We start from the raw sequence: 27632 nt of genomic DNA on the forward strand, positions 1-27632 counted from the left end.
GGTGAACTACCCTCTTGAAACGAATATACACACTGTCGTAGTCCACACGAGGAGGTGGTGAATTGTTACATCCAGACACCACTTAATAAACACTGCTTGGTGATCTTACGGGAGGCCTCCCATTGGTGTTTGGATGTTATATGACACAACCGTGAGTCCGGCCTTAGCTGCTGTCACTCACAACTGCGTAATTACTCAATTCACTACGTGTTAATGGTTTGTTCTTTGTATTTGTGTTGAATGTGCATTATAAATAGTGGTAGACAGAGTGGATCAAATCAGATGTTTTGTTCATCCAGTGTCTTAAAGTAGAAAGTCTTTGTCTCCTTTGGATACTCAATTCCCAACTCCAGCAACTTTTGAAAGTCCTTAGCAAAGTCCTTGAAGAACAAGTCCTGGTCTTTGGCATACATCTCAACAATCTTCTTGTACTTTGGATCCTGCACCAAAGCCATATCAGTCGGAAGCATCATCAAACCATCTTTGTTCTCCCATTGCTTTGGACCGTCCCACTCTTTCCAGTGCCATGACTTGTCATCAACAAGCAGCTTGAAGAACTCATTTGTGAAGTAGTTTGGAGAAGCTGTCCATCTGTTGGTGTAGCCGGAACCTGGAATTGGCTTCTTCTGTCCTGGCAACAATGGAGCATAAACGTGACATGAGCCGAGGGCATGAGCACCGATAAGAGAGACAACCTCACGGTCTTCGAAACCCATGCGGGCAAACAAATGTCTCACATAGTCGGCATCCTTAGATGCATCGGGCAATCTCGATGTCATTGCATTGTCTGCTGACAGCTCTTTACGTCCTGCTCTCCATCCAATCTTTGGTCCACCCATCTCCTGGATAGCTGTAACACCACCTAGAGTGACCAAATCACCCCATGAAATCCAATCAAACTTGTCGTGGATCTTCTTCATAAACCACTCGGCATTTTGCAAACCGTTGTTAGCACCGTCTCCCAGCTCCTTAGGCCATCTAATAGTACCACCAAATGAGCCACCAGTGGCATGAGGACAACCGCTAGACGCTTGGGCATAGGTACCACTGGAGTGCCATGCGTAACGAACCAGTACTGGGCCCCATCCGATATAGTCATCATACTCATCGTTATCACGGATTGCCTCTGCAATTGCGTTGTAGATTTTCTGATAGTCACCCTCCACGTGTGAAACCTTTTCAGCATGGAAAGGAGTGTTGGCAATGGCAGCAGCAGCCATCATCTTACCGCCGTTAGGACCATTTCCTTGTGGTCTCTTGCCGTAATGGGAGTATACATAGGTGCCCGAGACCAGGGCAGTGGCTCCTGAAAGAGCATAGAGTGCTCTTCTCGATATTCTTGGGATAGCAAAGGTTGCCATGATGCTTAGAGAGTGTGAACTAAAGTAGTCTAAACCTGTGCCGTGATAAATTACTGGATGGATATAGAACAGTAACACAGGAGTTCCGGCTTCCACCTTCTTTATATAGAAACAGAGTCAAAACACTCTCCCCACTTGAACATGCTGGCTCAAAAGTTTTCAAGCAACTCTACAGATGGCACGATTATAAACAACGGTCACTCTTAGTCAACTTGCAACGATCTGGAACTTTCCTCCCCTTAATAATCCTATGACGTAGCATGCAGAGTTTGTCAGTTCGCCCACCAGTGCCTCTGAAGCCCGCTACGTTACGCTATGAATTATGTCTCGAAGAGGCTTGAACTGTAAGCAGACGGTAGCCAGGCATGGGGCTCATCGCTGCTTGCTGAGTAAACACTAATTAAGCCTTGTGATTGGTCAGTGGGAAGGATAAATGTTGCCCGGCCCAAGCCAAAAAAAGAGGAATTGATCATCTAAAATTCCGACATGCATCTCAAAACTGCATCAAAATTCCGGTTACGAGAGGAGAGGAGAAGGTGTTCCGATATGTCCGGAGAGGTAGACATCCAAACACCTCAACACCCGTACATCAGCTTGCGTCAGCTTACATCAGCGTTGTACCTATGTATACACTTCTTGCCTGTTCTATACACACCGAATCTATACGGTTAATGCTTCAATCTTTGTTGAAAGATCTCAGGGTTGTGCTGACTGCTTCATAAACCCCCAGGAATATAGCACCACCCGCACTGATCCACATGGTTCTTGGTCCAACTCCGCTGAAGAACACTTTGATACCCTCCTCTTTTAAGATGGTCTTTGCCAAATGCAACACTCCCACTCTCGTGTCTTCCAGCATGATTCTTGTCTTCAAGACGTCTAGTGGGGTTGTGACTGCTGCTGCGAAGCCTCCAGCAATGGAGCCACATAACGCACCTTGTAATGGGTTCACCTTCTCAACCTTTTGCTTCAGTGCCCATTTCTTCTTTAGCCATTCGTACAGCGGGAATTGGATCATGGTGAAGGGTATCTCACGCATGATTGTTGTAGACCAGCCTCTGTAGAACCCTCTGAGCCCTTCACCTCCGTGATTGTTCCACAATGCTTGGAACGTTTGCCATGACGATGAGAATTTTGAAGTCTGTGTACGCTGCTTGATGACCTCAGCTGGTACTCTAACAAGACACGCAGCGACTTCACCACACGATGCAGACGCCATATGGGACAGTGCACTTGCAACGTCTTGGTTGGCAATCTTTGATTGCAGTCTCGGTGTGAGAAATGACTTCATGGAGTCATAGGTGACAAAGAACAGCGACGCAGATGGTGCGCTCGCAATCACTGCAGATCCCAATCCACGGTAGATCCCCTTCCACCCACCATTGGCGAAGAAACCACCTTTGGCCTGTAATCTTGTCTTGACGGTATCTATGGGGAAAAATGTGAGGTCAGTGGAGGTACCAGCTGCTGCACCACTCTAGTGAAAGTTGTTAGCGATTCTCTAACGAGGACCTGCTCTCTGAACAGGCCCGAATAAAGCACACCCTCCTGCTCTAAAAGAAAACATACAACCAGCGATATAAGGAAGTCATTGCTGGACATTTCAAACACTATCAATGTCTCTCTCTTCGACCACAAGACCTGCTCTAAGAAACCTCCAAGGCCTATTAATACCCGACAAGAGAGAGAGAGAAGCCAAACACCCTCGGGCCTCGGGGCCCAGAGATGAGGTGCCGCGAATATTCCCTGATATGGCAAAGATGACTCGTGACTCAATGGCCGGTACCAGCTCGCTTCGTCCACCGCTCGTAGTGGCACAACGGGTCGGCAGCATCGATCACGACGGCGTGTCCTGGTCTGGTGGCTCACCAGTAGGTCAACTGCGTGCCTGGCTTGCCCACGGAGGAAACGACTGGCTTTGTAGCAGTTGCTCCGCACCAAAATGGAGGCTTTGCTGGCGAATCAGAGCTCGAGCTACGACAGGGTAACCCCGATGGCGAACACCCGGACACCACTTCCGCTTTGGGAAATCATCACCGCTCCGGAGACGGGGGAAGGTTCACCTCTGTGTTGAAAAGGCTTTTTCTCTCTTCCATCATCAGCTCCATTTGCTGTTGTAAGCTGGTCACTAAGGAGGGTTTGAAGTAACGTTGAGATGCATTTGAGAGCGCTTAGACCATTCCCAAGACCTTTGCTCAGCTCGAAGAGATTCGTGTCGTCGACGACGGTGCAGAGGGCCGCCACTGCGACTGCGAGTGCCGCCAACGACCTTGTGGAGGATGACATTGCTTCCTCTGCGCAGCAGCAGAAGTTTGCTAGTGAGACCATCGCCAACAATGCGTTCAAGGCCAACCCTTTGAACGGTACAAGACCGATCTACTTGGATATGCAGGCCACGACGCCTACTGATCCAAGGGTGTTAGACAAGATGCTCCAATTCTACACCGGGCTGTATGGTAACCCACACTCGAATACCCACAGTTATGGTTGGGAAACTGACAAGGAGATTGAAAGCGCGCGTAAGAGGGTTGCCGATTTGATTGGTGCTGATCCTAAGGAGATCATCTTCACGTCTGGTGCCACCGAATCCAACAACATGGCGATAAAGGGTGTTCCAAGGTTTTATCAAAAGACCAAAAAGCACATCATCACGGTGAAGACTGAGCACAAATGTATCCTAGATTCTGCAAGACATTTGCAGGACGAAGGCTTTGATGTGACCTACCTCAGCGTCAACAGTGACGGGTTGATTGATTTAGAACAGCTGGAGAAGGCCATCCGCAAGGATACATGTCTTGTCAGTGTTATGGCTGTGAACAACGAAATCGGTGTCGTCCAGCCAATCGAGGAGATTGGTAAGATCTGCCGTAAACACAAAGTGTTTTTCCACTCTGATTGTGCTCAAGCCGTGGGAAAGATCCCACTGGATGTCAATAAGATGAACATCGACCTCATGTCGATCTCATCTCACAAGATCTACGGCCCTAAAGGTATCGGTGCCATCTATGTCAGAAGAAGACCAAGGGTCAGATTGGACCCAATCATCACGGGAGGTGGTCAAGAGCGTGGATTGAGAAGTGGAACGTTGGCACCACCACTGGTTACCGGTTTTGGTGAGGCCTGTAGACTGATCAAAGAAGATATGGATTATGACCAAGCACACATCAAGAGACTCTCAAAGAGACTCATGGATGGCCTACTTTCCATCGAGCATACTCAGCTGAACGGCTCAAAAGTGCACAGATATCCTGGGTGTGTCAATGTCTCCTTTGCCTACATCGAGGGTGAATCTCTGCTCATGGCGTTGAAGGACATTGCGCTGAGTTCCGGAAGCGCGTGTACCTCTGCGTCTCTGGAGCCTTCCTACGTGCTACATGCCCTGGGAGCTGACGATGCATTGGCACACTCCTCCATCAGATTCGGCATTGGACGCTTCACCACTGAGGAGGAGATTGACTACGTGATCAAAGCGATCCACGAGCGTGTGGAGTTCCTCAGAGAGCTGAGTCCGCTGTGGGAGATGGTGAAGGAGGGCATTGACCTCGACACCATCGAGTGGAGTGGCCACTAACGCTGGCTTGCTCCATTGATGCTGAATAACTCCACCGGCCCTGCATCACTCCACCAACACTGGTTTTATAACGAAAGAATAGTCTGTTTAAGTACCTCTCCATCACCCACCACTGTATCTCTCTCCTAAGCTATCAATTCCGATCAACTCCATACGTCGTCGGAATATCGCCCCAAAACAGCCTCGGCACTGAGCGCGGATCCTCGCTTCCCATTGCCACCCCGGAAAATCCCGACGGAACTTCCCATGGAAAATTACACTGCGCCTAAAGTGACACATCTGTGAGTCATAAAGCCCCCGGTGCGATGATGACGCTTTCCAATGTTCACTTGCTTCTATTTAAAAGCGCTGGCGATGCCTTCTTTTCTCTCTTCTTCCTTCCTTCTTCTTCTCCTTCGCACCACCACACTGTGAAGAGTTCAGTTGTACTGTTCTCTTCTTCCCACTGTCCGTCCTTATATCTCTGTTACTCTTCCTCCTGCTTTCCGACACTACTCTTGTTTGATACCACCATGTTCTACTGAGCCACCTCGCCCTTTCAATTGCATTTCACACGATATATATATACGATAGTAAGAGTCCACGCTGGTAGTAACCGGGGGTTTCCTTGTTCCAACGTGTGCATCGCCAGGAAAGAACACAATGTCAGTCATGGAGTCTTTTCCACACACAGCTCTGTCTTCTAAGAAGACGTCTCATCTCATCACTCCGCCGGCAGACGACCACCACGAGGAGGACTCCAAGGCCCAGTTCGTGCACAGATACATCGACGATGCGTCTGTGTACATTGCTGGCGTGTGGGAAGTTGCCGATGTTGCCGATGTTGCCAAGTACTCCAAGTTCATCACTGAAGTCATCAAGAGGTCGAGATGCTCACTGGAGTGTCTGAAGGTTTGTCTGTACTACATGTCCAAGCTGACCAGCAGCCACGTTGGCTGTCCCAAGAGAGCGTTCTTGGCTTGTCTGTGTCTCAGTTTCAAGTATATCTACGATAGTACCGTGAAGTTGAAGACGTGGAGTAAGATTAGTGGGTTGTCTCCAGGGGAGTTGAAGTCACTGGAGATGACTGTACTGGTTGCACTGGATTACAATTTGAACTTACACGGTGACTATAACGTTGTAAAGACAGTGGCAGCAGGACCAAAGCGGAGAAACGATGGTGAAGAGACAAACACGTCGACTATGAAAAGGCTTAGATTGCACTAGGTGTTGATACTATTATTATTAGAATGAGACTGTTATCTATCGTTCGATGCACTTAACATCTTCCACTGTGAGCCCTTCCTCTGTAGATCGTCCTCCTCAATCAACTTCTTGATGTCGTTTGTCAGCTTCTCGGCAATGGTGAATGCCTTATGGGAACACTCCATCAACGTCAAGGCGTCCATAGGCAGCCCTCCAGCTTTGGACACCTGGCAAACCTCTCTATTCTTGTTTATTGTCACTGTGAGGATACCGTGCTTCAGCAGTTCTTCCTGCATGTTAGGATCCACAACGTAAATCTCCTTGGCATCTCCCTTGATGTTCTGCTCAACGCCATGAGGATTGAAGAAGGCAAACGTCACACAGATTGGCACGTGTAGAATACTCAACCCGACCGGGGACCTTTCGCTGAAATCGTGCACCAGGACTTGCTCACCGGACACGGTGATGTCCTGCTTCTTGTAGTGCTGTAACGCTGTCATGACGGCAATACAACTGGCGTCTATAAACCCTCCGTCGTAGTTCAGCAGGTGTACATCGGCCCTGATACTCCAACATTTGGCCCCAGCTATGATACACAGACTCTCCAGGTCCAGCGCGTTTGATCTCCTTACTGCCTTCTCCACGGTTCTGGTGATGAGCAGCTCGTCGTCGCTCTGGCGTCCTTGCTCGAACATTGGCGACGCCATGGGGCTGATCTCTGTTGACACGGTGAACAACCCTTCAAACGGACGGTCCTCGTATGGGGCTACAATCTCGCTGCTTATACGGCACAGAACCCTTGTTTCGCCCATCGTGACATCGACAGACCCGTACTGCGAGCCCAGCGAGATCTTCACGTCTCTGTACTCGTCCAGCTTACGGCCATCCGTGCGGACCCCCTGTGTCAGTGCATCGATGATGAAGGCCTTCTCGTTGGCTGACGTTTCAATGCCTTTGGCCATTATTGTTTGTCCTCTGTCCTCTGTCCTCTGTCCAGTGTCTCTTGTCCAGTGTCTCTTGTCCTCAATCTGTTACACACGGACAAGAAAAATTTTTGGGACTTTTCCCGCAAGTCCAAACCCAAAAAAGCAAAATACGAAAAAACCTCGAGGGCGACATTTGTCCACACAAAGCACCACCAAAGACCGTTGTGGCAAGACAAGGGACAACAGGACAAAAGCATAGCGAAATGATGTTGAGATCAGCTCTCAGAGTCCCGCAGAGACCGTCGGCCCTGGTAGTCCCAGTGAGACTGTTCAACTCCCAGCAGCCAGTCTCGTTCTTCCAGCAGGAGAGACTGCCGGCAAATACCGTTATCCGTTTCGTACCACAGCAGACAGCATGGGTGGTTGAGAGAATGGGTAAGTTCCATAGAATATTAGAGCCTGGTTTGGCCATATTGATGCCGTTTCTCGATAAGATCCAGTACGTCCAGTCGCTGAAGGAAGCAGCCATCGAGATCCCCTCACAGAGCGCAATCACGTCGGACAACGTGACGTTGGAGATGGACGGTGTGCTGTACATCAAGGTGATCGACGCCTACAAGGCCTCGTATGGCGTGGAGGATGCTGAGTACGCCATCAGCCAGTTGGCTCAGACCACAATGCGTTCAGAGATTGGCCAATTGACCCTGGATCACGTCTTGAAGGAAAGACAGAACCTGAACCACAACATCACGAGTGCCTTGAACGAGGCTGCCAACGACTGGGGTATCAAGTGTCTGCGTTACGAGATTAAGGACATACACCCACCTCAGAATGTCCTGGAGGCGATGCACAGACAGGTGAGTGCTGAACGTTCTAAGAGAGCAGAGATCCTGGACTCTGAAGGTCACAGACAGAGTGCCATCAACATAGCTGAAGGTGAGAAGACCTCCAAGATCTTGGCCTCGGAGGCTGTGAAGCTCCAGAGCATCAACGAGGCCAATGGTGAGTCTGAGGCCATCTTGCTGAAGGCAAAGGCCACAGCTGAAGGTTTGAAGCACATTGCTAGGGCCATTGAAGAGACACCAGGTGGCAGAGATGCTGTGGCTCTTCAAGTGGCTGAACATTATGTCGAAGCCTTTGGCAAGTTGGCAAAGGAGTCCAACACCGTGGTTGTGCCTGCTGGGCTAGGAGATATGGGCTCGTTGATCGCCAGTGGACTGGGTATCTATTCAAAGGTTAACGATACTCTCAACAGCAAGAAGCAATGAGTCTTGTCCATTTTTGTAAATACATATACATAGTGTTAAAAAGAACAAGAAAGTGATATCTCTGAACCCGTGGTGACTGTGTGTTATGCCTTCTTCTTGAAGAACATGTCCAGAGCTCCTTTGGTCACTTTGGCCACTTTGACCTTCTTCTTTGGCGCAGCCTTGGCCACTGGCTTTGTAGATCTCTTGTTGTTCGCATTCAGTTGGTTGACCTCCAGCAAGCTCTGCTCGGCTGCTCTCTTTGCTGCTTTTTGTTGCTTGATCTTCCCAATGTACTGCTCGAGAGGCTCCAGTTCGTAGCATTTCATCAGCTTATCCACCCATTGTTCCGTCAAGTATGACGACAGCAACAGCACAGAGTACTTCTGCAGTGCCAGGGCCATCATATCTTCAGGGATGGATTTGTCGAGCTCCACTGGATACAACAGCGGCTTGATGAGCGATTCCAGGATGCTGGAGGGGAAATGGTCGCACAGTCTCTGGACTCTTTGCTTCAGCCATAGCAGAGCCATTGATTCGTCAAACTTGTAGAAAGTCTCGTCCCCTTCGACAACAGTGTTGCATATCTGTTCCAGCGATTTGGCCACCATGTCATCGCCAACCTCGGCAAACCCTTCGTACTCGGCTTGGAGGCTATCCACGATATCCTCAAGCCCTTGGAACCTTCCTGATGGAGCGTCAGTGAAATAGGCAACGAGCAGATAGCTCAGATTGAACAGCGTTGCCACCACCAAAGACCCATTTTCGATGACAACACCGTTACCCTCGGGGTCACTGAGTATCAGTGACCTCACTGGCTGGCCATCCGCCTTGGTCACGGGCCTCAAGTGGTTCTGTGGGTCAAATGGGTTATCGCCAGTCAGCTCACGCAGTTCGTACAACTTCCCACTGCTCACCACCAAATTCACCAGCTCTTTCGATATCGGAGACTTGAGCCTAATGATCTTACAGGGACCATTTGGCAGGTAAACGACGCGTGAATTCTCCATCCCTGGGCGCTCAACCGTGTGTTGTTCACCTTGCTGAAGCGCTGTAGAAGGTACGCGTTTTCGCGTCAGACATAATTCCCTTCCATCAACACTTTTTGCCCCCGTCTAGGTAAGCAAGCTGGACAAGGGCACAGGGCGGGAGAGCACAGCGATGGGCGTTCACGGCTTGTGGAGCATCCTGGAGTCTCAGTCGCTTCCTGTGAGACTGGAGAGTCTCAGCAGGAAGAAAATGGCTGTGGATGCGTCGATTTGGATATATCAGTTTCTGAAGGCTGTGAGAGGCAAAGACGGCCATTCGCTCAGAGCCTCACACGTTGTTGGCTTTTTCAGAAGGATCTGTAAGCTGTTGTTCTTTGGTATACTGCCTGTTTTCGTGTTTGACGGCGGTGCGCCTGCGCTGAAAAGAGAGGTCATCAGAAGGCGTAAGGAGAGGAGACAAGGCCAGAGGGAAGGAGCCGAGAGAACTGCTCAGAAGCTGTTGGCGTTGCAGTTACAGAGGGCGAAAGAGGCCGGTGCTGAAAGGCCGAGAGATGGTGACGATGCTGGCGATGCTGGCGATGCTGGCGATGCTGGCGATGCTGCGATCCAGTACAAGTACCTGGGTAATGAAGGCGAGGCCGTCAAACCAGCAGCTCAGTTCAGATCGACGGACGAGTACGACTTGCCACACATCGAAGGGTTTCAGATGTCTACAGATGATAGGAGGTTTGTCACTGAGGACGATATAAAGACATATAACGAGCAGATGGTCGATGAGCTGGAAGGCATTGACCTCAACACGCTGGACCCTGCTTCTGAAGAATTTGCACAGTTACCATTGACCACACAGTACATGGCACTCTCCCAGCTGAGACTGAGATCACGGCTTAGAATGGGGTATACGAAGGAACAGCTGGAGGGGATATTCCCGGAGAGCATGGACTTCTCCAAGTTTCAGATCCAAATGGTCCAGAGAAGGAACTACTTCACGCAAAGGCTGATGGGTATTAGTGGTATGGATGATGGTAACAACAACGGTGGTGAGGCTGGTAGGGTGGCAGGCGAGCGAGATAGGAGGTATAGGATTGAAAAGACAGACGGTGGGTGGGCACTGAGCCTGAATGATGACACCGGCTCCAGCATCAGGAACCCGGTTGTTTTGGATAAGAACGACGACTATGACAATGATAACGGTGCTGAAGATGAAGATGAAGACGTTGATTGGGAAGACGTCGAGTTGGAGGACGTGCAAGAGAAGAAAGTGAACATGAGCATGAGCTCTTTACCTCTTCCACCTTCCACGACCGTCGCTGCCGGTGATTCTACGCTGAAATCGTTCTACAGTCCAACGAAGAAGAAGAGTACAGAGCGTCGGGAGGATCTACACGAGGATCTGAAGGCCATTGAAGAGATGGAGCTGATAGAGGCCATTGAGCAATCCAAGAGAGATTACACCAGAGAAAAGGAGCTGGAGTTACAGATGCTTAAAGATCAGGATGATCTATTCGATGGCATTCCCTTTGACATTGAACCAGCACCAGAACAGGAATCAAGACGTGAACCAGAACTAAAGGAGAGGTTCGATGAAGCTTTTCCAAGCACGTTACCGATTCCAAAGAGGAATCCCCCTTTGGTCTCTATGGGAAGCAGTGCTAAAGGTGTGCTGGAGAAGGACAAGTTGCTGTTACTGGCCAAAGGAAAGAAGGAACAGGGCTTGGATGAAGCTGAAGTGGAAGGTGAATCTGTAATAGCCAAGGAGAAAGAGGACAACCCCCTTGTTACAGTACACTCCTGGCTCAAAGGTGATTCAATGAACTCGTACCAAAGGAAGCAGCAGGCAGCCATAGACTCAAGGCAAAAGGAGGACAATGACAAGAGGAAGGATGAGCAATTGGGATTGGTTTCATGGTCTGAAGCTCAAGAGATGTTGAATAGTGGAGGAGGCGATGCGGACGAGATTGAGATTGTTGAACAAAGAGTTGTTGATCCAGAGAAGAGCATCGCTCAAGAGTCAAGTGTCAAGGCTGTTGGAGAGGCTACTGAAGAGGCTCCACGGGAACAGTTAAATGAATCTGTGAAAGAAGCACCTCCGACTAATGAGGTAGATGCAGAGGAACGTGCTCAAGAGCTGAGATCACCAGCTGCTTTTGACTACGAATTTGAAGAGGAGGAAGAGCAAGAGCTCAATGAACAACTAGCAAAGGAGGAGGAAGAGCATGAGCAGTTCCAAAGGGACCTGAACCCACACATCATGGCATTTTTAGATAACGAAGGCTCTTTAAAAAAGCAGCATCAGAGGGAGATGAGAGATGCGGATGAAGTCACTGTTGTCATGATTCGGGAAGTTCAGGACCTCTTATCACGATTTGGTATCCCCTATATCACAGCTCCTATGGAAGCTGAGGCACAGTGTGCCGAGCTTTTGAAGCTGAAACTAGTCGATGGGATCATCACTGACGACTCGGATGTGTTCCTCTTTGGTGGTGATCGTGTCTACAGAAACATGTTCCATGAGAAGCATTACGTCGAGTTCTATAATTCGAACGCACTGGAGAAATTGGGCCTCGACAGATCAAAACTCATCGAGCTGGCACATCTATTGGGAAGTGATTACACTGTCGGGCTGAAGGGTATTGGGCCAGTGCTGGCCATGGAGATCCTAGCCAATTTTGGTGGACTGGAGCAGCTGAGGGACTGGTTCATGGAGGGTCAATTCGATCTCAGCAAACAAAAGCAGGAAAACGCATGGGAGAAATCTTTGAGGAAGAAACTGGTGAACAACGAGATTCTACTGGACAAATCCTTCCCAGACAGGAGAATTGACCAAGCGTATATAGCTGCTGAAGTTGATAGTGATCGGACCGAGTTCGTATGGGGAACGCCTGATTTGGATAGGCTAAGAACTTTCCTTATGTCTACAGTTGGATGGTCACAGGAAAGGGTTGACCAAGTTCTCGTGCCACTCATCAGAGACCTCAATAAGAAGAGAAGAGAAGGCACACAGAGCACTCTGGGTGAGTTCTACGACGTTGAGAATATGGTGGGTGTCAAGAGAAAAAGAATGAATAAGCGCATGGATACTGCAAGGGCCAAAATGGCCAAGAGGAAATGATTTATACATTGTTGAACGATGTATATCGCACTAAATAACGATAGTAATGGCATATCATGATTGTACCAGAGCGTAGGCCAAGGTCCAGCTCATTAGGAAAGCCGTCAGGTAACGAGCAAGATCGTCAACGTACAACGATTTCAACGGCGATTCAAAATACCTGGAAGGTTGTAATTGGCAGTGTGATATTGTGAATAGAGAAGAAACAAGTGCGAAGGATATAAACAGGAATAGAAACCCATTCAAGGATTCCAACTGAAGTATTCCGGCCGATATGCCAAAGATCAAGGATGTGAAATCATGGACATATTGTAAAGTCTAATATCGGTTAGTCCGAGCGTCTCGAGAGCGTGATTCGTACGATGACTCACCTTAGTGTTGTGCTGTATACTCTGTGCGTACTTTACTGGTTTGTCCATTGTCCAATTGGTTTATTTAGCTGCTTTGGTTGGTGTCAACGTTGTTCTCTTCACAAGGAGCAAAACGCAGAGGTCTCGATGTGTTTTTTACGAGCTGGCTATGATTGAGGTTTTTTGGGACAAGGTGGGACTCAGACCCGGTGGAGGAGCGCGCAGGACTTTAAACACATGCGGGTCGAGCTTGGACTAGGATTTGGGGCTAGAGAGACTCCAAGCAGGAAGTGGCCCTCGTGAAGTGATGGCCATCACATTGGATAGACTAGGAGACTAAAGTCCCAATGGGATTATCAACGCAGACTTGGCGACTGTTTATACCGATTGTGACCACGATGACTATCTTGAGAAAAGGAAACTTTGAGCTAGGACAGTTAAACCACTTGTGGAATTATTAAGCAAGCATCAAAACCACTTAAATTGTATGGAGCATAAATAACACCTTCTTTCAATACATTACGATCATGTTATTATCTCACGCTATTCTAGAAAGCCAACATTCCTAAAGGTCCTGATCATGATTCAAAGACTGCGGCAATGGCCTTCTTAATAGTACTCTTAGTAGAAGCTGGATTGGCGCCGGTGACGATTCTCTTGTCGATAACAGAGAAGTCAGCCCATGGTTCCGGTGGAGTAACCAGCTGTGCACCAATCTCCTTGATGAGTTGCTCATTGGTTTTCAGATGGAATTTATCCAAAATTGCGGATGTTCCCATCTCTTTCTCTGCACTGGTAACGAAGCACGTCAGTTTCTTGTCACCCGCAATGTCATCCAAACCTCTAAAGATTGCAGGTCCATGACACACCGCAGCGACACAACCACCGTTATTGTAAATAGTTCTAGCCAACTCCTGTAAACCTCTAGCTTCTGGGAAATCAAATAAAGAGGCATGTCCGCCGGCTGCAAAAAAGATCTTGTAATGGGAAGGGTCGATATCGGAAGCCTTTCTAATGTTGGCCAGATCCTTGTGGATAGGAGCCTCCTTATCATTGTACTCCTTCACATCCTCTTCAGAAACTAGCCTTGAAGGGATGATTGAGTGCTCGTCAATGCCCCATTCTCCATTCTCAGAGACGAATTGAACTTGCAGACCTGCGTCTTTAAAAACGTGATAGGCGTGTAGTGCTGCAGACCAGTATAGTCCACCCTTGGCACCATCGTCATAAAATATGTCATTGTTTGAAGTGACTGCAATCAATGCAGCTTTGTGATTGTGATGTTTCATTTTGTCAATTTGAAGCTAGTAATCTACTTAGATGATATTAGCAAAGAGGAATGAAAACATTATTCGAAAGTAACAGAGAGAGGTTGTATGCGACCTTTATATAGTTGGGAATTATGGTCCTCGGTGAACCCGTGCAACCATCAATTAACGTGTCAACTTGCCTGAAAGTATGACCTCTAAGGCTTTTACTCAATAGAGCTCATGTACATAAAATCACATATCCATCAATATGGGGGGGAAGCAGCTGCTGGCACAGCAACGTGATCGCTTGCAAACAATAGTAAGCTACAATCCTCAACCACCTATGCAGCCGCAAATGCAGGATTCAACAATATAAAACGAAAACGTGCCTTCTCCCACTTCCCTCCGCCCAGTGAGGTATAATTCATTTATCCGTGGATCGTCCACTCCGGTGACCAATTAGAGTTCACACTGTGTTATAACTTTTCCCAGCTACACAAGCCAGGAAACACGAAACACTTAGCCTTGAACAGTTTGTCACAGGAGCCCATGTTCTACAAATCTTGTAGTCGTGATTTAGTCTGGGGACCTGTACCGTTACCGGCATGCTTTTAGTCCCCGGTTCCGCACGCTTGTGGAGCTTGTTTCGAGACCCGAATTTTTTCAGTACTTTTGTCTTATACGCCGATGTCCTACTTCTCATTCTGTCATTCTTTCTTCTCAAGTGATTTATAACTCCCTCAGTTTCAAGGATCCAGATGTCACAAGAGAATAATCAAGAGAAGAAGAAGAAGCAAGCACCAGGCGGGTACATTGGGTTTGTAGCCGGTGTCTTCTCTGGAATTGCTAAGAATGCCGTGGGTCATCCGTTCGATACCATCAAAGTGAGACTCCAGACAGACTCCACTAGGTTCACGGGTCCATTGGACTGTTGTTATAAAACTTTGAAGACTCAAGGTATAAAGGGATTCTATCTGGGATTTACACCTCCGCTGTTTGGGTGGATCATGATGGATTCCGTTATGCTTGGCTCATTACATAACTACAGACGACTGATCAAGCGTCATTTCTATTCTGATGAGCCAAAACTGGATCTAAAGGGACACATATTTGCGGGAGTGTTGGCAGGCTGGACCGTTTCATTCATTGCTGCTCCTGTGGAGCTTGCCAAAGTGAAGTTACAAGTGCAATATGGTGCAAAGAATAACAGATACAGTGGTCCAATCAGTGTCATTAAGGATGTCTACAAGCAACACGGATTGGGTATCAACGGATTGTACAAAGGTTTGATCTCAACTCTGATCTTTAGAACGAACTTCATCACTTGGTGGGGAACTTACGAGGTCTTCACCAACCTGATGAAGGATCATACCTCAATGTCAGACTTTGCGATAAACTTCTGGGCTGGTGGACTCAGTGCTTCATGCTTTTGGATAACGGCATATCCAAGTGACGTCGTTAAGTCATATTTACTTGCAAATGACAAATTTGACGGCTCCTTTAAGAGTTGGAAATTGGCAACTAAAGAGATATATCAAAACAAAGGTTGGAGAGGTTTTACAAAGGGGTTTGTTCCTTCGATATTAAGATCGTTCCCTGCAAACGCCGCAGCCTTAGCAGCATTCGAAGCTGTTCTTAGAGCAACAGGTGCTTCTTCTTCATAGATTATTAGTAATGTATATATACATACAGCCATGAACACTCTTCAAATCACTGTAGCATCTGTTGTGTCTTCCTTGTTAGTCTGTTCCTCGTTATCTTCATCCGGTTTCGGTTCGTTTTCTTTGGCGATTTCCCATGGTTTCTTTCTCTGTGAAGACTTGCTCTCACTACCTTGGCCTTCGAGCACTGTGTCTGGTATCTGTTTTATACCGGGAATCTCATTCTCCCTGCCACTCATAATAAGCTCAACAACCTTTTGGTAATCGTTAGAATACCCAGGCTCGGGATTTTGGCTCTTCTTCCACTCTTGATAATCTTCAATGTTGAGGATATTACCAGTCTCCTTACTGAAATAGAATGTCTTCGCCTGTAAAGTCAGTCTCTCCTTATCTTCTGGGCTTATCTCTGTGACTATCTCGTGTATTCTCTCATCCTTGTCGTTATTCAACTGATCTAAGTACGATTCAAATACGTTCTCCAGTCCATTCTAATTGTCGCAGTTAGTACTCGCTGATTTGAGGGGGAGGGAAGATAAGGCATTCACATCGATAAACATACTAAGAAATCCTCATTGTTGAAATCAAAAAGATCGAAATAACGATAAACGTCCTCTTGAGTCTCCTGCATATCCATTATTGTCTCCTAGTCCCGTTTAGGCAGAACTATGGTCATGGGGGCTAACCTTTGTTTGTTGTTGATCAACCAAATTTGTGGTCCCGAGACAAACTTTTTCCTTCACATCTTCTCCAGGATCGAAAGAGAAGGCCAAACAAGACCCGTCCAAAGAGAAAACACAGATGTCATCTACTCTGCTGCTTGTTGCTGGTGCATTGATGAGAGTAGGGTTCCTACTCTTTGGGCAGTATCAGGATGCCAACATGGAAGTCAAGTATACCGATATTGACTACTTGGTGTTTTCGGATGCAGCTGGATACGTATGGAATGGTGGATCACCATACGTGAGGGAGACTTATAGGTACACTCCGCTACTGTCTTGGTTACTCCTTCCAAACAACATATTCGAAGACTTTGGTAAGTGGCTATTCATAACCTGTGATCTCATAACAGGCTTGATCATCTTGCAATTACTCGAGATGGCCATGGTCAAAGGCTGGAAGAAAACAGTACTGGGGTCAATCTGGATTCTAAATCCAATGGTTGCCACGATATCTACGAGGGGAAGCTCTGAGAGCGTCTTGACTGTGTTCGTTATGCTCTTTGTGTATAACTTGCTGAAGAGAAACGTTATGACCTGTGCAGTGTTTGCGGGCATCGCTGTCCATTTCAAGATTTACCCTGTGATCTATATACCAACTGCTATCATCTTTCTCTTACCTGTACATAGCATCAAACAGGTATGGAGATCCCCAGGTGTTGTTTTCGAGGATTCTGTGATTACGTTTGTGTTTTGTACCATTGTGACTTTCGTCACACTTGGATCGATCATGTACATCATCAACGGGTACGAATTCTTGGAACATTCATACCTCTATCACTTTATAAGATCTGATCACCGTCACAACTTTTCCATATACAACGTTTCCCTTTACTTCACAAGTGCGCTATCACAGATCCCCTCCGCGGATTTCACCAGACTGGCATTCATACCACAGTTATTGCTATCAGCAGTAATTGTCCCCTTGGCTCTGACTAAGAAATCTCTCTGTGATACGTTCTTGATTCAAACATTGACTTTTGTGACGTTTAACAAGGTTGTGACGTCCCAGTATTTCATTTGGTTCCTGATCTTCCTACCTCTTTACTTGAGAAACTCTTCCCTGTTGTCATTGAACAAGTCTAAGGGAATAATGGCCCTTTTGCTGTGGATATCATCGCAAGCAACCTGGTTATTCTTTGCATACAAACTGGAGTTCTTAGGGGAATCAACTTTCTTCCCACAGTTGTTATTGAGCTCTGTGGGATTCTTCTTTGTGAACATCTACATCCTGGGCTTGTTCATCGACGATACAACCAGTAAACACAATTCCAGTGGTATATAATTATGCAAACTATACGACAGAAAGCATGCATAGTCTTGTAATGTATAATAGGGTATGGGTATCTTAAAAGGCTAAGATGAGCACAACGAGCCATGTATATTGCGTTTTTTAGTCAAGTATGTACAAATAATGGAGGACTAGACATCTTCATAAAAGCACCCATCAGTACCAAATTTTCCGGTGATTCTGGTAGGCATCCATCCTTCAGACCCAACCCTTTCACCACGCTCAATAGCTAAAGCCAAGTCCTGTTGATTAACAGGACGCCCAATAGTAAACCCACGGATACATAGCTCACCATGTCTCTTGGAAATATCATAAGTTCCACTCTTGTACAACTTCAATTCCAATGATAAAGAACCAGTTCCCCGGTTTATTAACCTATCATTTGAAAACACCCTGTAGTCATAAAAGTTGGTGGACAATATTGCACCGATAGCACCTTCCAAGAATCGTTCACAGATAACACGACACCCGAACAAGGCTCTCATTGTAGTCAATTGTAAGCTTGAGAGTTCGTTATCAGGTGAAGTTGACCCAACGTATACAATTCTGAGATTTTCGTATTCCTTTAGAGATGCATTCGTAGAGAAAACACCCTGTGATAGCAAGTGAATTGCTCTGTGTAATTTCCAAGCTTGAAACGTACTTTGAGACTTAGTCACAATCGATGAAAAGTGTCCACTGGCAAAAGTGGAATCCACAGAGAGAATAGTTGGACTGTAAGTTTCAATTGCAGTGCTAAATGACTTGTTAGATGTCGATCCAATAATTACTGAGCCTCCATAAAGTAAAATTGCCAAAATCTTTGGCCAATAGTTGATAGTTGAATCTTCATATCCAATGAGTAAAGTTTCACGTCCAAACTCTTGGCCCAGAGGTAAAGTTCTTATGATAGAGGCAATAGAACTGACAAAATTTTGATGTGTATACGAAAATGATTGGAAGTTGAAGGTATCCACCAGAGGAATCACATCATCATACGAAGGATCGTACTTGTACTCATAATTGTCATCTCTTACTGAGTCCAAATCACCAATTGAGCTCCAATTAACAACATCCTGGCTTGGATATTGTGCAGACTGATCTTTTGATACCACAATTATCTTCTTGTATTGGAACATCTCTGCAAATCTCAATTGAGATTCATCGACTATGAGAACATCGACATCGCACTGGGTTCGTGGTAATCTGTTGAAAGTGTAGGCAGTGAGACCATGCGACCAGCAAGCCATTGTAGTTACAAACCCATGGAATGTATACACTGGAACTGCGATTCCAATCTTTTTACAACCGATGGACTCGAGATATTCCACCAATCTCTTAAAAATTCCGTTCAAGTGATCAATATCGTATACGAGTTCATCATCGTCAGCTGATATGAACCGAAGACGAGCATCGTGGTTTTTTTGTGTCATCACGACCGACCAGATATCACGAAGGTTACCATTACGCAACTTGAACCCTTGTCTTATGCTCAGTCCTGTGGCTAGTGGCATTCCGATAGGTACCAAGTTGTTTCTGTACACTGCGGTCTCGTCTTCCTGACGTGATTGTCCGATGTTGGACTGTTGATTGAGTGCAATCTCATGGATGTCTCTCTGATGGAAGACATACTGATTATAGAGGAAGACTGCAATACTGATTAGGACACCGGTAATAAGCACTAGAGTGATCATATTCCAAGCTAACGGGTTATTCAGTAAAAGGCAAGAGAAAGAAGGACGTTTAGTTAAGTAAGATTTCACCCAGTTTATAGTCTAATCGAAAGGTTATGAGCCCCTCCTATAATAATTGCCATGAAGAAGAAAAAAACCAATTCCGACGTACACGGGAAAATGAGTCGAAGCATCTCATCGTCAGTTTTAATTTTTCTTTAATCCCTTTTTAATCAACTACATCCATCTGGCACAAACTAAGAAGACCACAATGGCTTTGCTCATTACAAGAACTCTCGAGAGTTCAAAGTCTGTTCTGAGGTGCTCTGTATCGCAGCTGAGACGCTTTGCTTCACAGTACTCAGATTTGCGTAAACAAGACCTTCTCGAAGATGGTAATCCAGATTATGTCCGTTTGATCCTAACCTCCAGAGTGTATGATGTTATCGAGGAGTCACCGCTCTCACATGCAGTCAGTCTTTCCCATAAGACAGGTTCATCTGTCTACTTGAAAAGAGAGGACCTTTTGCCAGTGTTCAGTTTCAAGTTGCGTGGTGCCTACAACATGATCGCCAAGTTGGATGATACCTCCAGAGGTAAAGGTGTCATTGCATGCTCTGCGGGTAATCACGCTCAAGGTGTTGCATTCTCCGCTAAGCATTTGGGTATCCCGGCTACTATAGTTATGCCAGTGGCCACTCCTAGTATCAAATATCAAAATGTTTCAAGATTAGGTGCACAGGTTGTGTTGTACGGTGAAGATTTCGACGCTGCAAAGGGTGAGTGCTCTAGACTCTCTGAGGAGAACGGAATGACCAATATTCCACCATTTGACCACCCATATGTCATTGCAGGACAAGGTACCATTGCTATGGAGTTGCTTCGTCAGACAAACGGTGAGAAGATCTCCGCTGTTTTCTGTGCCGTTGGTGGTGGTGGTCTGATCTCCGGTATCGGTGCTTACCTCAAGAGAATTGCGCCTCACGTCAAGATCATCGGAGTTGAAACCTTCGACGCTGATGCTTTGTATCAGTCCCTCAAAGCCAAAGAGAGAGTTCAATTGAGCACCGTTGGTTCCTTCGCCGATGGTACCGCTGTCAAAATTTTAGGTGAAGAGACCTTTAAAGTGTGTTCTGAAGTTGTTGATGAAGTTGTTAAGGTGGACACAGATGAGATCTGTGCTGCTATCAAGGATATTTTCGAAGATACACGTTCTATCGTCGAACCATCTGGTGCTATGACCGTTGCGGGTATGAAACGTTACATTGAAGAGCACCCTGAGTTGGACCATTCTAAGGCTACTTATATCCCAGTGCTTTCAGGTGCTAACATGAACTTTGACAGACTTAGATTTGTATCAGAAAGAGCCGTCCTTGGTGAAGGTAAGGAAGTTTTCATGCTCATCTCCATTCCAGATACTCCAGGCTCTTTCCAAAAGCTCCAGAGCGTTATCCATCCAAGAACCGTCACGGAATTCTCCTACCGTTATAATTCAAACCAAGAGAATGGTAAAAAGATCCAAAATGCCTCTATCTACACTTCTTTCTCTGTCGTGGACCGTAAGAAGGAGATATCTCAGGTTATCAAGGAATTGGAAGACCTGGGATTCTCTGCAATTGACATTTCTCAGAATGAGATGGCCAAATCACATGGTCGTTACCTTGTTGGTGGCTCTGCAGACTTGCCAAACGAAAAGCTTTATAACTTTGAGTTCCCAGAGAAGCCTGGTGCGTTGACGAAATTCCTCGAATGTGTCAAGGGCAACTGGAACTTGACTTTATTCCACTACAGAAACCATGGATCTGATGTTGGTCAAGTGTTGGCTGGGTTTGATGTTCCACCACAAGATACTGAGAAGTTTCAAACATTCCTCGAAGAGACCGGTTACACGTATCAGGACGAAAGTGACAATGTTGTCTACAAGAAGCTCTTGAAACGTTAATGCGACTACCCTATATATTATATTACAACTTCATAGAAATCAATGAAAAGAAAAAAATGAACTACAACATCATCAAAGAATAGTACAACAGAATGATAATTCTAGTAAACAAAACAAGTACGAAGAAAACAAACAGCAAAAAGATGTACAATACAGTCCAGAAAGTCGAAATAGATATTTTAGATATCAATCAGACTCTGCTCGTTACCTTGAGTTCTGTAACTTGATTGTTGTTGCTGTTGTTGCTGTGGTTGTTGGTTCTGGTTACCAAAGCCATAACCAGTGTATGAAGGCACAATTCCAGTGCTAGCAACACCTGTATATTGTTGTTGCAAGAATGGATTTCCAGTCTGTTGTTGGCGGATACCAGTTCCACTGGAGTTCAAAAACTGAGTGGTTTGTGTATGCTGCGCAGGTATACGCAAATTTCCCTCATTACCAAAAGTATCGATACCAGTACCCTGAGCTAATAATGTGTTCAATTCGGAAAACTGTTCGTTCTTTTGTTGGGACCCAGTTGGGACCTTAGTTAATTGTGGCTGCTGCTGCTGTTGTTGCTGTTGTTGTTGAGCTTGTGTCAGTCCAAAGACATCCTGTCCTGCTGGTTGAGAAGCTGTCTTTTGAGAGCCTAAGGCAAACGGATTGTTGGAGCCTGTCTTCAGAGGCTCTTGTTGCTGCTGTTGTGCATATTGTGCCTGTTGTTGAGCAGCTAGCAATTGCTGTTGTTGTTGAAGGTATTGCTGTTGCTGGAGGTACTGTTGTTGCTCTAAGTAAGCTTGCTGCTGTGCTTGTTGTTGCAAATAAGCTTGCTGTTGAAGATATGCTTGTTGTTGCTGTTGTTGCAAAAGAGCCTGTTGTTGTTGTTGTTGAAGGTAGAGATCGCTTTGATTACCATAAATTGGATTGCCCCAAACGTCATATTGGACTGCTTGTTGGTTGTCCGAGAAGTCAAGCAAGTTTTGAGATTGTGCCTCTCTTTGTCTTCTAGCCTCTTCCTCTTCACGACTGAGCTGCAAAGCAACCTCTAATCCTCCATCTTCTTCATTAACAACACCTCTTCTTCTTCTCTCATCTTCTTCAGCGGTTCTTTTGCTCTCTTCTAAAGCCCTTCTCAATGCAGCCTCTTCATCGTCCTCATCATCATCATAGTCATCTCTGTCACGCTCACGGCTTCTTCTCCTACGAGATCTTGCATCCCTGCGGTTTGCACGTAATTCACGTTCTGCTTTCAATCTCTCATCATCCCTCAACAATGAGGTGAGTTCCTTGGCCTTGACTCTGATGAGATTACCTTGGTCTTGGCCGTTATCGTCAACATACTGGAATTCCCTCAAAGTCTTGATGATATAGAGATTGTCTCTAGACCAACGCACAACATTCTCTGAACCGCTTCTAACTAGATAGTCAAGTACAGTAAGTGCCTTGGTGACATGTCTATAATTTTTTCCCTTATCGTTCAACCTCTTGTCTAACATATCCATAATCTCAAGAAATTCGGTACTGAGTTGTTTTCAGTTAGTTAAACCAATGTCATAATGAGGATTTTAAAATCCACACTTACTTTTGATATGTGAGATCGGCTAAGTCCTCCATCTCACCAGCGCTAGGTCCATGTGGTTCATTTGATGTAGCTAGGTTAATCTCTAGGTTAGTACGACCTCAAATAAACTTGTGATGGATTTAAGGGGGATTGGTCCTTTTCCACTATCATCACATAAAAGTTTGAAACTCACCATTTCTCACCCTCACCTGAGCCGAGGAATATCCATTGACAACATTTTTAATCGAACGGGCAAAAGATTTTGACATCTTTAAGTCTTGGAGGTTTATTCGTGTTGTCTTCTTGATGATGTTTTGTTACACCTGGAGGAAGAATGTGTAAAACGTATTAAAGAGATTTTTAGAAAAATGAGAATCGGCTTCGGTGCACCTGAAGTTGCGCCAACCAAAAACCCCTCAGCCCAATTCCACAAACTATGTACGCAACTGTGCAACTACATATGAATTCTCTATCTTGTACAGCGTTTATCAGCGTGTCAGATATTCTCGCATCCTGGACAATTGTGCATCATCTCATGGATGAAGACATCACAATCAATACAGAAATGCTGATTGCAATCAACACACCTATACCGTGAACTCGTTGTCTTGTTTGCGATAAAATCAGGGAATTCACTCTGACATGCAAAACATTGTGTGGAGTCATATTCATCGGCAACAGGTACTTCTTCAAAGTTCTTGAGGGGAATGAGGTGATGATATGAACGTGCGAGATGCGTAGAGAGGATAAGCATCATGTTACAACATGGACATATCGTGGGTAGAGAGCATACTTTTGATTTGCAGTTAGGACACACATAGCCACCGTATGTCAGCTTAGAATGACATGAGCAAAAGGAGGGTGTATCCTGTGAAACCCTTGAAGGAAACCCCATCTTCACAAGAGTAAAACTCTTGTTGATCTTATTCACTGGGAGAGGCACCACAGCTTCCGTCAAAAGATCTTTGAAATGGTGTTCGTTTAATATAACTTTATATGAGCTTTCATCGTTGAAATTTGTCTTCTTGCAAATCTCCTTACAGATTGACACCTGCGCTGAAAGCCCGATAATCTTTACCCTCACCTTCTCTTCAACAAGTGATTTCACCGTTTTGTGAATATTACCTGGGTCAATTGTTAACAGTGATCCAAACACGACGAGTACCTCTCTGGTACAATGAGATGCAACGTGTAGTAATAGTCCACGAGACATTTCGAGTGCATTTTGTAAGGATGGATCGCCCTTAGGCTCCAATTTTTTAATAGATTTCAATGCATCTATGTGATCCTGTGGATTCCCACTAACTTGACTCACAAGTTGAGCTATACCGTTTCTCATAACAATAATACCCAGTTGTGAGATAGGATTTTGGTCAAAGAATTCCGTTATGAATTGGATCACATTAGTAATAGTCAAAGCATGTCTATTTGGTCGAAGATCCTTTTCTAACATCGAAGAGCTCATATCGATCACCAGAATCAAATTACGGATGATACCTCTCTGAAAAGGTGTGACATTCTTGATGATTCTTTTCTTCTTTGATTCGATTAATCCAGATACTATACCGGCAAGACTACCAGCTTCATCTTCTTTCACAATATCCCAACTACGTTGGTATTCATCTTCCCATGAATAACCTCCATTTGCACCCTTCAAATCACTTTTGACTTGAGATTTTCTTGTAGAACGACGTTTTACCTGGATGGCCTCCACATCACTGATGTATTCATCAGAATCATCCATCCTTAATTGACTGTAAAGTTGTCCTTTTTTGAGAGCTGAACTCTGGATGAGCTTGCCCTTTTTGTTTCAACTGAAAAGCATGTAAGGTAACGGACTGAAATTTACGCTGTGATCCGATTTTTACACAACTATTCCTTGCATCAATCAGCACACACGCATACATTGAATGAACACCACGCACTGTGCTACTGGTCAAAAAGTTTCTATACTCTCCGCTTTTAGAAAGATTTGTTCATCAGCACTGTCTTAAAACACAACAGTTGATATTAGATCGCTATCCTCCAGATAGTACTTCTACATACGGTGAGTTCATTTAAGCCAAAACGTATACCTAAAATGACGTACCTTTAGAAAAACTGTTCTCCAGAACCGTAACCATGGTAGAATCTATACCCTTTATCGAATCATTTTAACACAGCAGGTGTGACCCATACAGCTATGAAATCTCAACGAAAGAAAGTAAATGAAAATCATAATCCGTATAAGTTTGAGCTGATGTGTTTGTGTAACATTTTAAACCATCCATGCACTTCCATCACTTTGCAACGTACAATGCTTTTGTGTAACTTCAAAATGACCCTCCAGCGCTAAACTATATCAATACCAGCAGTCAACGACTATATGTGTGACAGTTACTCTATATATGTGTCACTTACGTGAATGATAGAACACAATGTGGGCATCAAAAAGACAACCTAGTATCTTTTAACGGCAATATCAGTTTTGAATCTACAGCTATATGTTAATCCTAAACTTTATGGGGCATATTTCTACTATCCACTACTGGGTAGAGAGATATTCTAGTTTTCCGGAAAACAAAATGGAGCCTTTCAGTAAACTTGTGGTCTCATCTCTCAACCCAAATGACAAATATGATCCCCATTTGTGCAGTACAAACATTGGAACACTTACGCTTGCTTCAATGACCTCAAATTGTTCGCTTATTTAGGTTCTTGTGTTGAATTCTTAATGTCTCAAGCTCAGTAAGCTATCTGGATCTAAAGCATTGTGAAGGTAAGGTACCAAGGAGAGGCTAGACAAGTTGCACAGTGAAGTCAACTGTCTATGTATATGTTGATGACGTACAACAATAGAGAGACCAACCTGGGTCTATTATGTAGCCTTATTAAAACTCAGTCCTAATAAGTGCACACATTATGGTCAACAAAAGGCTCTTAATGATTCTTCAGGACTATCTGGAAGATTAACTTAACACAGCAGCATCACATTTGGCTCTTATCAAATCTCCCATTGTTTTTTCTTTTTTTTTATAGCGCGCGCCACATCACCACCGCTCTGATTCAAACACTTCCTGATATGAACACATTTCCATTTCAGATGTTACCCGGAATCATATAAACTGGCAGATACCTAGTTCTTCGATGACTAAATACCATATCACAAATTTTAATGATCAACTGTCATAACTGTGATATCTCAACAACTTAAAGTGACATAGCCAGAATCAGGAAACATGGAAAATGTAAAGAAAGAGAATAGCAGCATTTACTTTTTCTTCTACAATTCATCAAAAACCAAGTAATATTTAATTTTTGACATTTCCAGAAAATGATTCCATCCTTTCAATAAAGAACAATATCTCCTTATGTGGCTTATGTTTTATTTTTTCCCCATCACTATAATGGTTGTTACAATAAAGTGACGAAAATATAACAGACTTCAATAATACCAAACATTTTTATATATTCAGGTCTTTTCTCGTCAAACTTTATTCCATTCAAATAATTAGATGAATCTCTTACAATATATATTGGTATTGATCTGTTTATTTAATTCACCAACCACTTTTATCTATCTCGCTATTTAATTTCAAAACGACAACAGTCAATTTGTTAGATCTTACTACTTACTCAGCCCATGCTAAACTCAAGCTATAAGTAGTAATCAAAGCATAATATAAAATAAAAACAAATAAAAACTCTCACGTCAACATTTTCATCTACAAATCTAGAAACAGCAGACTCGAAAACATTTAATTTTCACATCCATAAAAATAGTTACATATTTATTTGAAGCTGGTGGGTTTTCAAAGCACCTTCCTTTTTCATTGTTTATCTAAGTTTCACCTTATCAATCGTATAGACAATTTAGTTTGCATATATTTTTAATAAAGCAACTTTTAACTAGCCAATACACATATATGATTCTTTGCACCAACCTTTTAAAGCATCTTTCAACCAAAAATGAATTGAACATTTTTATACACACTGACACCTCAACTTTTGCCTGACCGTTTAAAGGTCCTCTTTGAAGCTGAAACATTGTTTTCAAATTCGTACCCTATTTTCTCTGACTGAATATAAGGTCATGATAATATCGCTATTCCAACAACTGCGCATAGAAAACGATCTTTCCAAAATAAATATGAAATGGCTCCTCTTATTTGTTCCCCATAACATAGTATTTCGGAAGTTTCAAGTATATTCATTTCTGAGTAATGAAATTTAAGATCTTGATCTACCTCCATAAAAGGTATTCTTTGTATTAATTAAGATATTTTTGGTACAAAACAAATTTACAGCCCATTATCTCTTGAACCACGGATATTTTTCTGCAATAAAAACACTTCTTGGAAAATTTTAAAATGAACTTTTTACTAACATACCGACCAAGCCCCATAATACAACAAAAATACTAGTCTGAAATATCAAGACTGTTCGGTAGACCCTATGTCTATGAAATTGCTTTCTCTGTATATGTAAGTAGAATCCTTTAAATGTAACAAATTTATCTCTTACAGGTGCTTTATTTGTAATAATGTTTTCCTGTATTTGTGTTTTATCCTTTCATCCGTTTCCTCTTGTTTCATATTCGATTTCAAAGAAGTTTTCTTTATAAATTTAAAGCAAAGCAATAAAGCTGGCAGCCACTTTTTCAGAAAATGTCTGGAAATTTTAGATAGCTTTCATTTATCTTCATTATGGTAAGTTTTTTGTGTGTGTATCTTTTTTTTGTTTTTGTTTTTTGTTTTCTGCCTGCTGTTTTTATCAACTTAAACAAAAGTAGTATTACTTCCAGTTACTTGAAAGCCCCATGTAGAAAGATGCAAACTCATATAAATATCTAACGCACCC

General features: G+C 44.4%; 17 protein-coding genes across 17 annotated transcripts; 7 read left to right on the forward strand and 10 right to left on the reverse strand.

The window, feature by feature from the left end:
- Positions 1-278: 278 nt before the first annotated feature.
- On the reverse strand, positions 279-1361 carry CCP1 (cytochrome-c peroxidase; the record flags this gene model as incomplete). The annotated part of the gene is made up of 1 exon (XM_020213771.1): positions 279-1361. One exon carries the CDS (start codon positions 1359-1361, stop codon positions 279-281), a length of 1083 nt encoding a protein of 360 aa, XP_020069321.1.
- A 676-nt stretch (positions 1362-2037) lies between these two features.
- PET8 (Pet8p) lies at positions 2038-3210 on the reverse strand (the record flags this gene model as incomplete). Its single annotated transcript, XM_020213400.1, has 2 exons — positions 2931-3210; positions 2038-2838 (listed from the first exon to the last, which is right to left on the reverse strand). The coding sequence occupies exons 1-2, from the start codon at positions 2961-2963 to the stop codon at positions 2038-2040; spliced, it is 834 nt and encodes a 277-aa protein (XP_020069322.1). The 5' UTR covers positions 2964-3210.
- Positions 3211-3516: 306 nt separating this feature from the next.
- Positions 3517-4932, forward strand: NFS1 (cysteine desulfurase; the record flags this gene model as incomplete). The annotated part of the gene is made up of 1 exon (XM_020213772.1): positions 3517-4932. The coding sequence occupies one exon, from the start codon at positions 3517-3519 to the stop codon at positions 4930-4932; it is 1416 nt and encodes a 471-aa protein (XP_020069323.1).
- Positions 4933-5574: 642 nt separating this feature from the next.
- On the forward strand, positions 5575-6138 carry PCL5 (Pcl5p; the record flags this gene model as incomplete). Its single annotated transcript, XM_020216543.1, has 1 exon — positions 5575-6138. The coding sequence occupies one exon, from the start codon at positions 5575-5577 to the stop codon at positions 6136-6138; it is 564 nt and encodes a 187-aa protein (XP_020069324.1).
- A 32-nt stretch (positions 6139-6170) lies between these two features.
- On the reverse strand, positions 6171-7079 carry RRP45 (exosome non-catalytic core subunit RRP45; the record flags this gene model as incomplete). The annotated part of the gene is made up of 1 exon (XM_020213773.1): positions 6171-7079. The coding sequence occupies one exon, from the start codon at positions 7077-7079 to the stop codon at positions 6171-6173; it is 909 nt and encodes a 302-aa protein (XP_020069325.1).
- A 227-nt stretch (positions 7080-7306) lies between these two features.
- Positions 7307-8311, forward strand: CYBJADRAFT_163477 (SPFH domain-containing protein; the record flags this gene model as incomplete). Its single annotated transcript, XM_020213774.1, has 1 exon — positions 7307-8311. The coding sequence occupies one exon, from the start codon at positions 7307-7309 to the stop codon at positions 8309-8311; it is 1005 nt and encodes a 334-aa protein (XP_020069326.1).
- An 83-nt stretch (positions 8312-8394) lies between these two features.
- On the reverse strand, positions 8395-9300 carry RNH202 (Rnh202p; the record flags this gene model as incomplete). The annotated part of the gene is made up of 1 exon (XM_020216544.1): positions 8395-9300. The coding sequence occupies one exon, from the start codon at positions 9298-9300 to the stop codon at positions 8395-8397; it is 906 nt and encodes a 301-aa protein (XP_020069327.1).
- A 151-nt stretch (positions 9301-9451) lies between these two features.
- RAD2 (ssDNA endodeoxyribonuclease RAD2) lies at positions 9452-12391 on the forward strand (the record flags this gene model as incomplete). Its single annotated transcript, XM_020212883.1, has 2 exons — positions 9452-11305; positions 11393-12391. 2 exons carry the CDS (start codon positions 9452-9454, stop codon positions 12389-12391), a joined length of 2853 nt encoding a protein of 950 aa, XP_020069328.1.
- Positions 12330-12862, reverse strand: EMC6 (Emc6p). The gene is made up of 2 exons (XM_020215440.1): positions 12763-12862; positions 12330-12709 (listed from the first exon to the last, which is right to left on the reverse strand). Exons 1-2 carry the CDS (start codon positions 12808-12810, stop codon positions 12446-12448), a joined length of 312 nt encoding a protein of 103 aa, XP_020069329.1. The 5' UTR covers positions 12811-12862; the 3' UTR covers positions 12330-12445.
- A 303-nt stretch (positions 12863-13165) lies between these two features.
- CYBJADRAFT_168607 (uncharacterized protein) lies at positions 13166-14505 on the reverse strand. The gene has a single exon (XM_020215441.1). It carries the CDS (start codon positions 14028-14030, stop codon positions 13320-13322), a length of 711 nt encoding a protein of 236 aa, XP_020069330.1. The 5' UTR covers positions 14031-14505; the 3' UTR covers positions 13166-13319.
- On the forward strand, positions 14496-16015 carry CYBJADRAFT_168608 (mitochondrial carrier). The gene has a single exon (XM_020215442.1). The coding sequence runs from the start codon at positions 14750-14752 to the stop codon at positions 15653-15655; it is 906 nt and encodes a 301-aa protein (XP_020069331.1). The 5' UTR covers positions 14496-14749; the 3' UTR covers positions 15656-16015.
- CYBJADRAFT_174156 (DUF5572 domain-containing protein) lies at positions 15697-16286 on the reverse strand (the record flags this gene model as incomplete). Its single annotated transcript, XM_020216545.1, has 2 exons — positions 15697-16140; positions 16212-16286. The coding sequence occupies 2 exons, from the start codon at positions 16284-16286 to the stop codon at positions 15697-15699; spliced, it is 519 nt and encodes a 172-aa protein (XP_020069332.1).
- A 125-nt stretch (positions 16287-16411) lies between these two features.
- Positions 16412-17782, forward strand: GPI14 (glycosylphosphatidylinositol-alpha 1,4 mannosyltransferase I). The gene has a single exon (XM_020215443.1). The coding sequence runs from the start codon at positions 16451-16453 to the stop codon at positions 17651-17653; it is 1203 nt and encodes a 400-aa protein (XP_020069333.1). The 5' UTR covers positions 16412-16450; the 3' UTR covers positions 17654-17782.
- On the reverse strand, positions 17742-19346 carry DDE1 (Dde1p). The gene has a single exon (XM_020215444.1). It carries the CDS (start codon positions 19330-19332, stop codon positions 17791-17793), a length of 1542 nt encoding a protein of 513 aa, XP_020069334.1. The 5' UTR covers positions 19333-19346; the 3' UTR covers positions 17742-17790.
- Positions 19347-19525: 179 nt separating this feature from the next.
- ILV1 (threonine ammonia-lyase ILV1) lies at positions 19526-21331 on the forward strand. Its single transcript, XM_020217464.1, has one exon. The coding sequence runs from the start codon at positions 19583-19585 to the stop codon at positions 21251-21253; it is 1671 nt and encodes a 556-aa protein (XP_020069335.1). The 5' UTR covers positions 19526-19582; the 3' UTR covers positions 21254-21331.
- Positions 21332-21432: 101 nt separating this feature from the next.
- CYBJADRAFT_129831 (ENTH domain-containing protein) lies at positions 21433-23062 on the reverse strand (the record flags this gene model as incomplete). The annotated part of the gene is made up of 3 exons (XM_020212877.1): positions 21433-22753; positions 22815-22884; positions 22987-23062. The coding sequence occupies 3 exons, from the start codon at positions 23060-23062 to the stop codon at positions 21433-21435; spliced, it is 1467 nt and encodes a 488-aa protein (XP_020069336.1).
- A 227-nt stretch (positions 23063-23289) lies between these two features.
- SSL1 (TFIIH/NER complex subunit SSL1) lies at positions 23290-24537 on the reverse strand (the record flags this gene model as incomplete). The annotated part of the gene is made up of 1 exon (XM_020216908.1): positions 23290-24537. One exon carries the CDS (start codon positions 24535-24537, stop codon positions 23290-23292), a length of 1248 nt encoding a protein of 415 aa, XP_020069337.1.
- Between the last annotated feature and the right edge of the window lie 3095 nt (positions 24538-27632).

The sequence above is a fragment of the Cyberlindnera jadinii genome, assembly GCF_001661405.1.
Source record: "Cyberlindnera jadinii NRRL Y-1542 unplaced genomic scaffold CYBJAscaffold_11, whole genome shotgun sequence".
Classification (NCBI taxonomy): Eukaryota; Fungi; Ascomycota; class Saccharomycetes; order Phaffomycetales; family Wickerhamomycetaceae; genus Williopsis; species Williopsis jadinii.

What these genes read in the sequence shown, in the direction of transcription:
- EMC6 (XM_020215440.1), bottom strand. Translation starts at nt 12,810, where the DNA reads ATGGACAAACCAGTAAAGTACGCACAGAGTATACAGCACAACACTAAG. An exon ending in GTATACAGCACAACACTAAG is followed by an intron (nt 12,710 to 12,762) that starts GTGAGTCATCGT and finishes AACCGATATTAG; the next exon opens with ACTTTACAATATGTCCATGA.
- CYBJADRAFT_168607 (XM_020215441.1), bottom strand. Translation starts at nt 14,030, where the DNA reads ATGAAACATCACAATCACAAAGCTGCATTGATTGCAGTCACTTCAAAC.
- CYBJADRAFT_168608 (XM_020215442.1), top strand. Translation starts at nt 14,750, where the DNA reads ATGTCACAAGAGAATAATCAAGAGAAGAAGAAGAAGCAAGCACCAGGC.
- GPI14 (XM_020215443.1), top strand. Translation starts at nt 16,451, where the DNA reads ATGTCATCTACTCTGCTGCTTGTTGCTGGTGCATTGATGAGAGTAGGG.
- DDE1 (XM_020215444.1), bottom strand. Translation starts at nt 19,332, where the DNA reads ATGATCACTCTAGTGCTTATTACCGGTGTCCTAATCAGTATTGCAGTC.
- ILV1 (XM_020217464.1), top strand. Translation starts at nt 19,583, where the DNA reads ATGGCTTTGCTCATTACAAGAACTCTCGAGAGTTCAAAGTCTGTTCTG.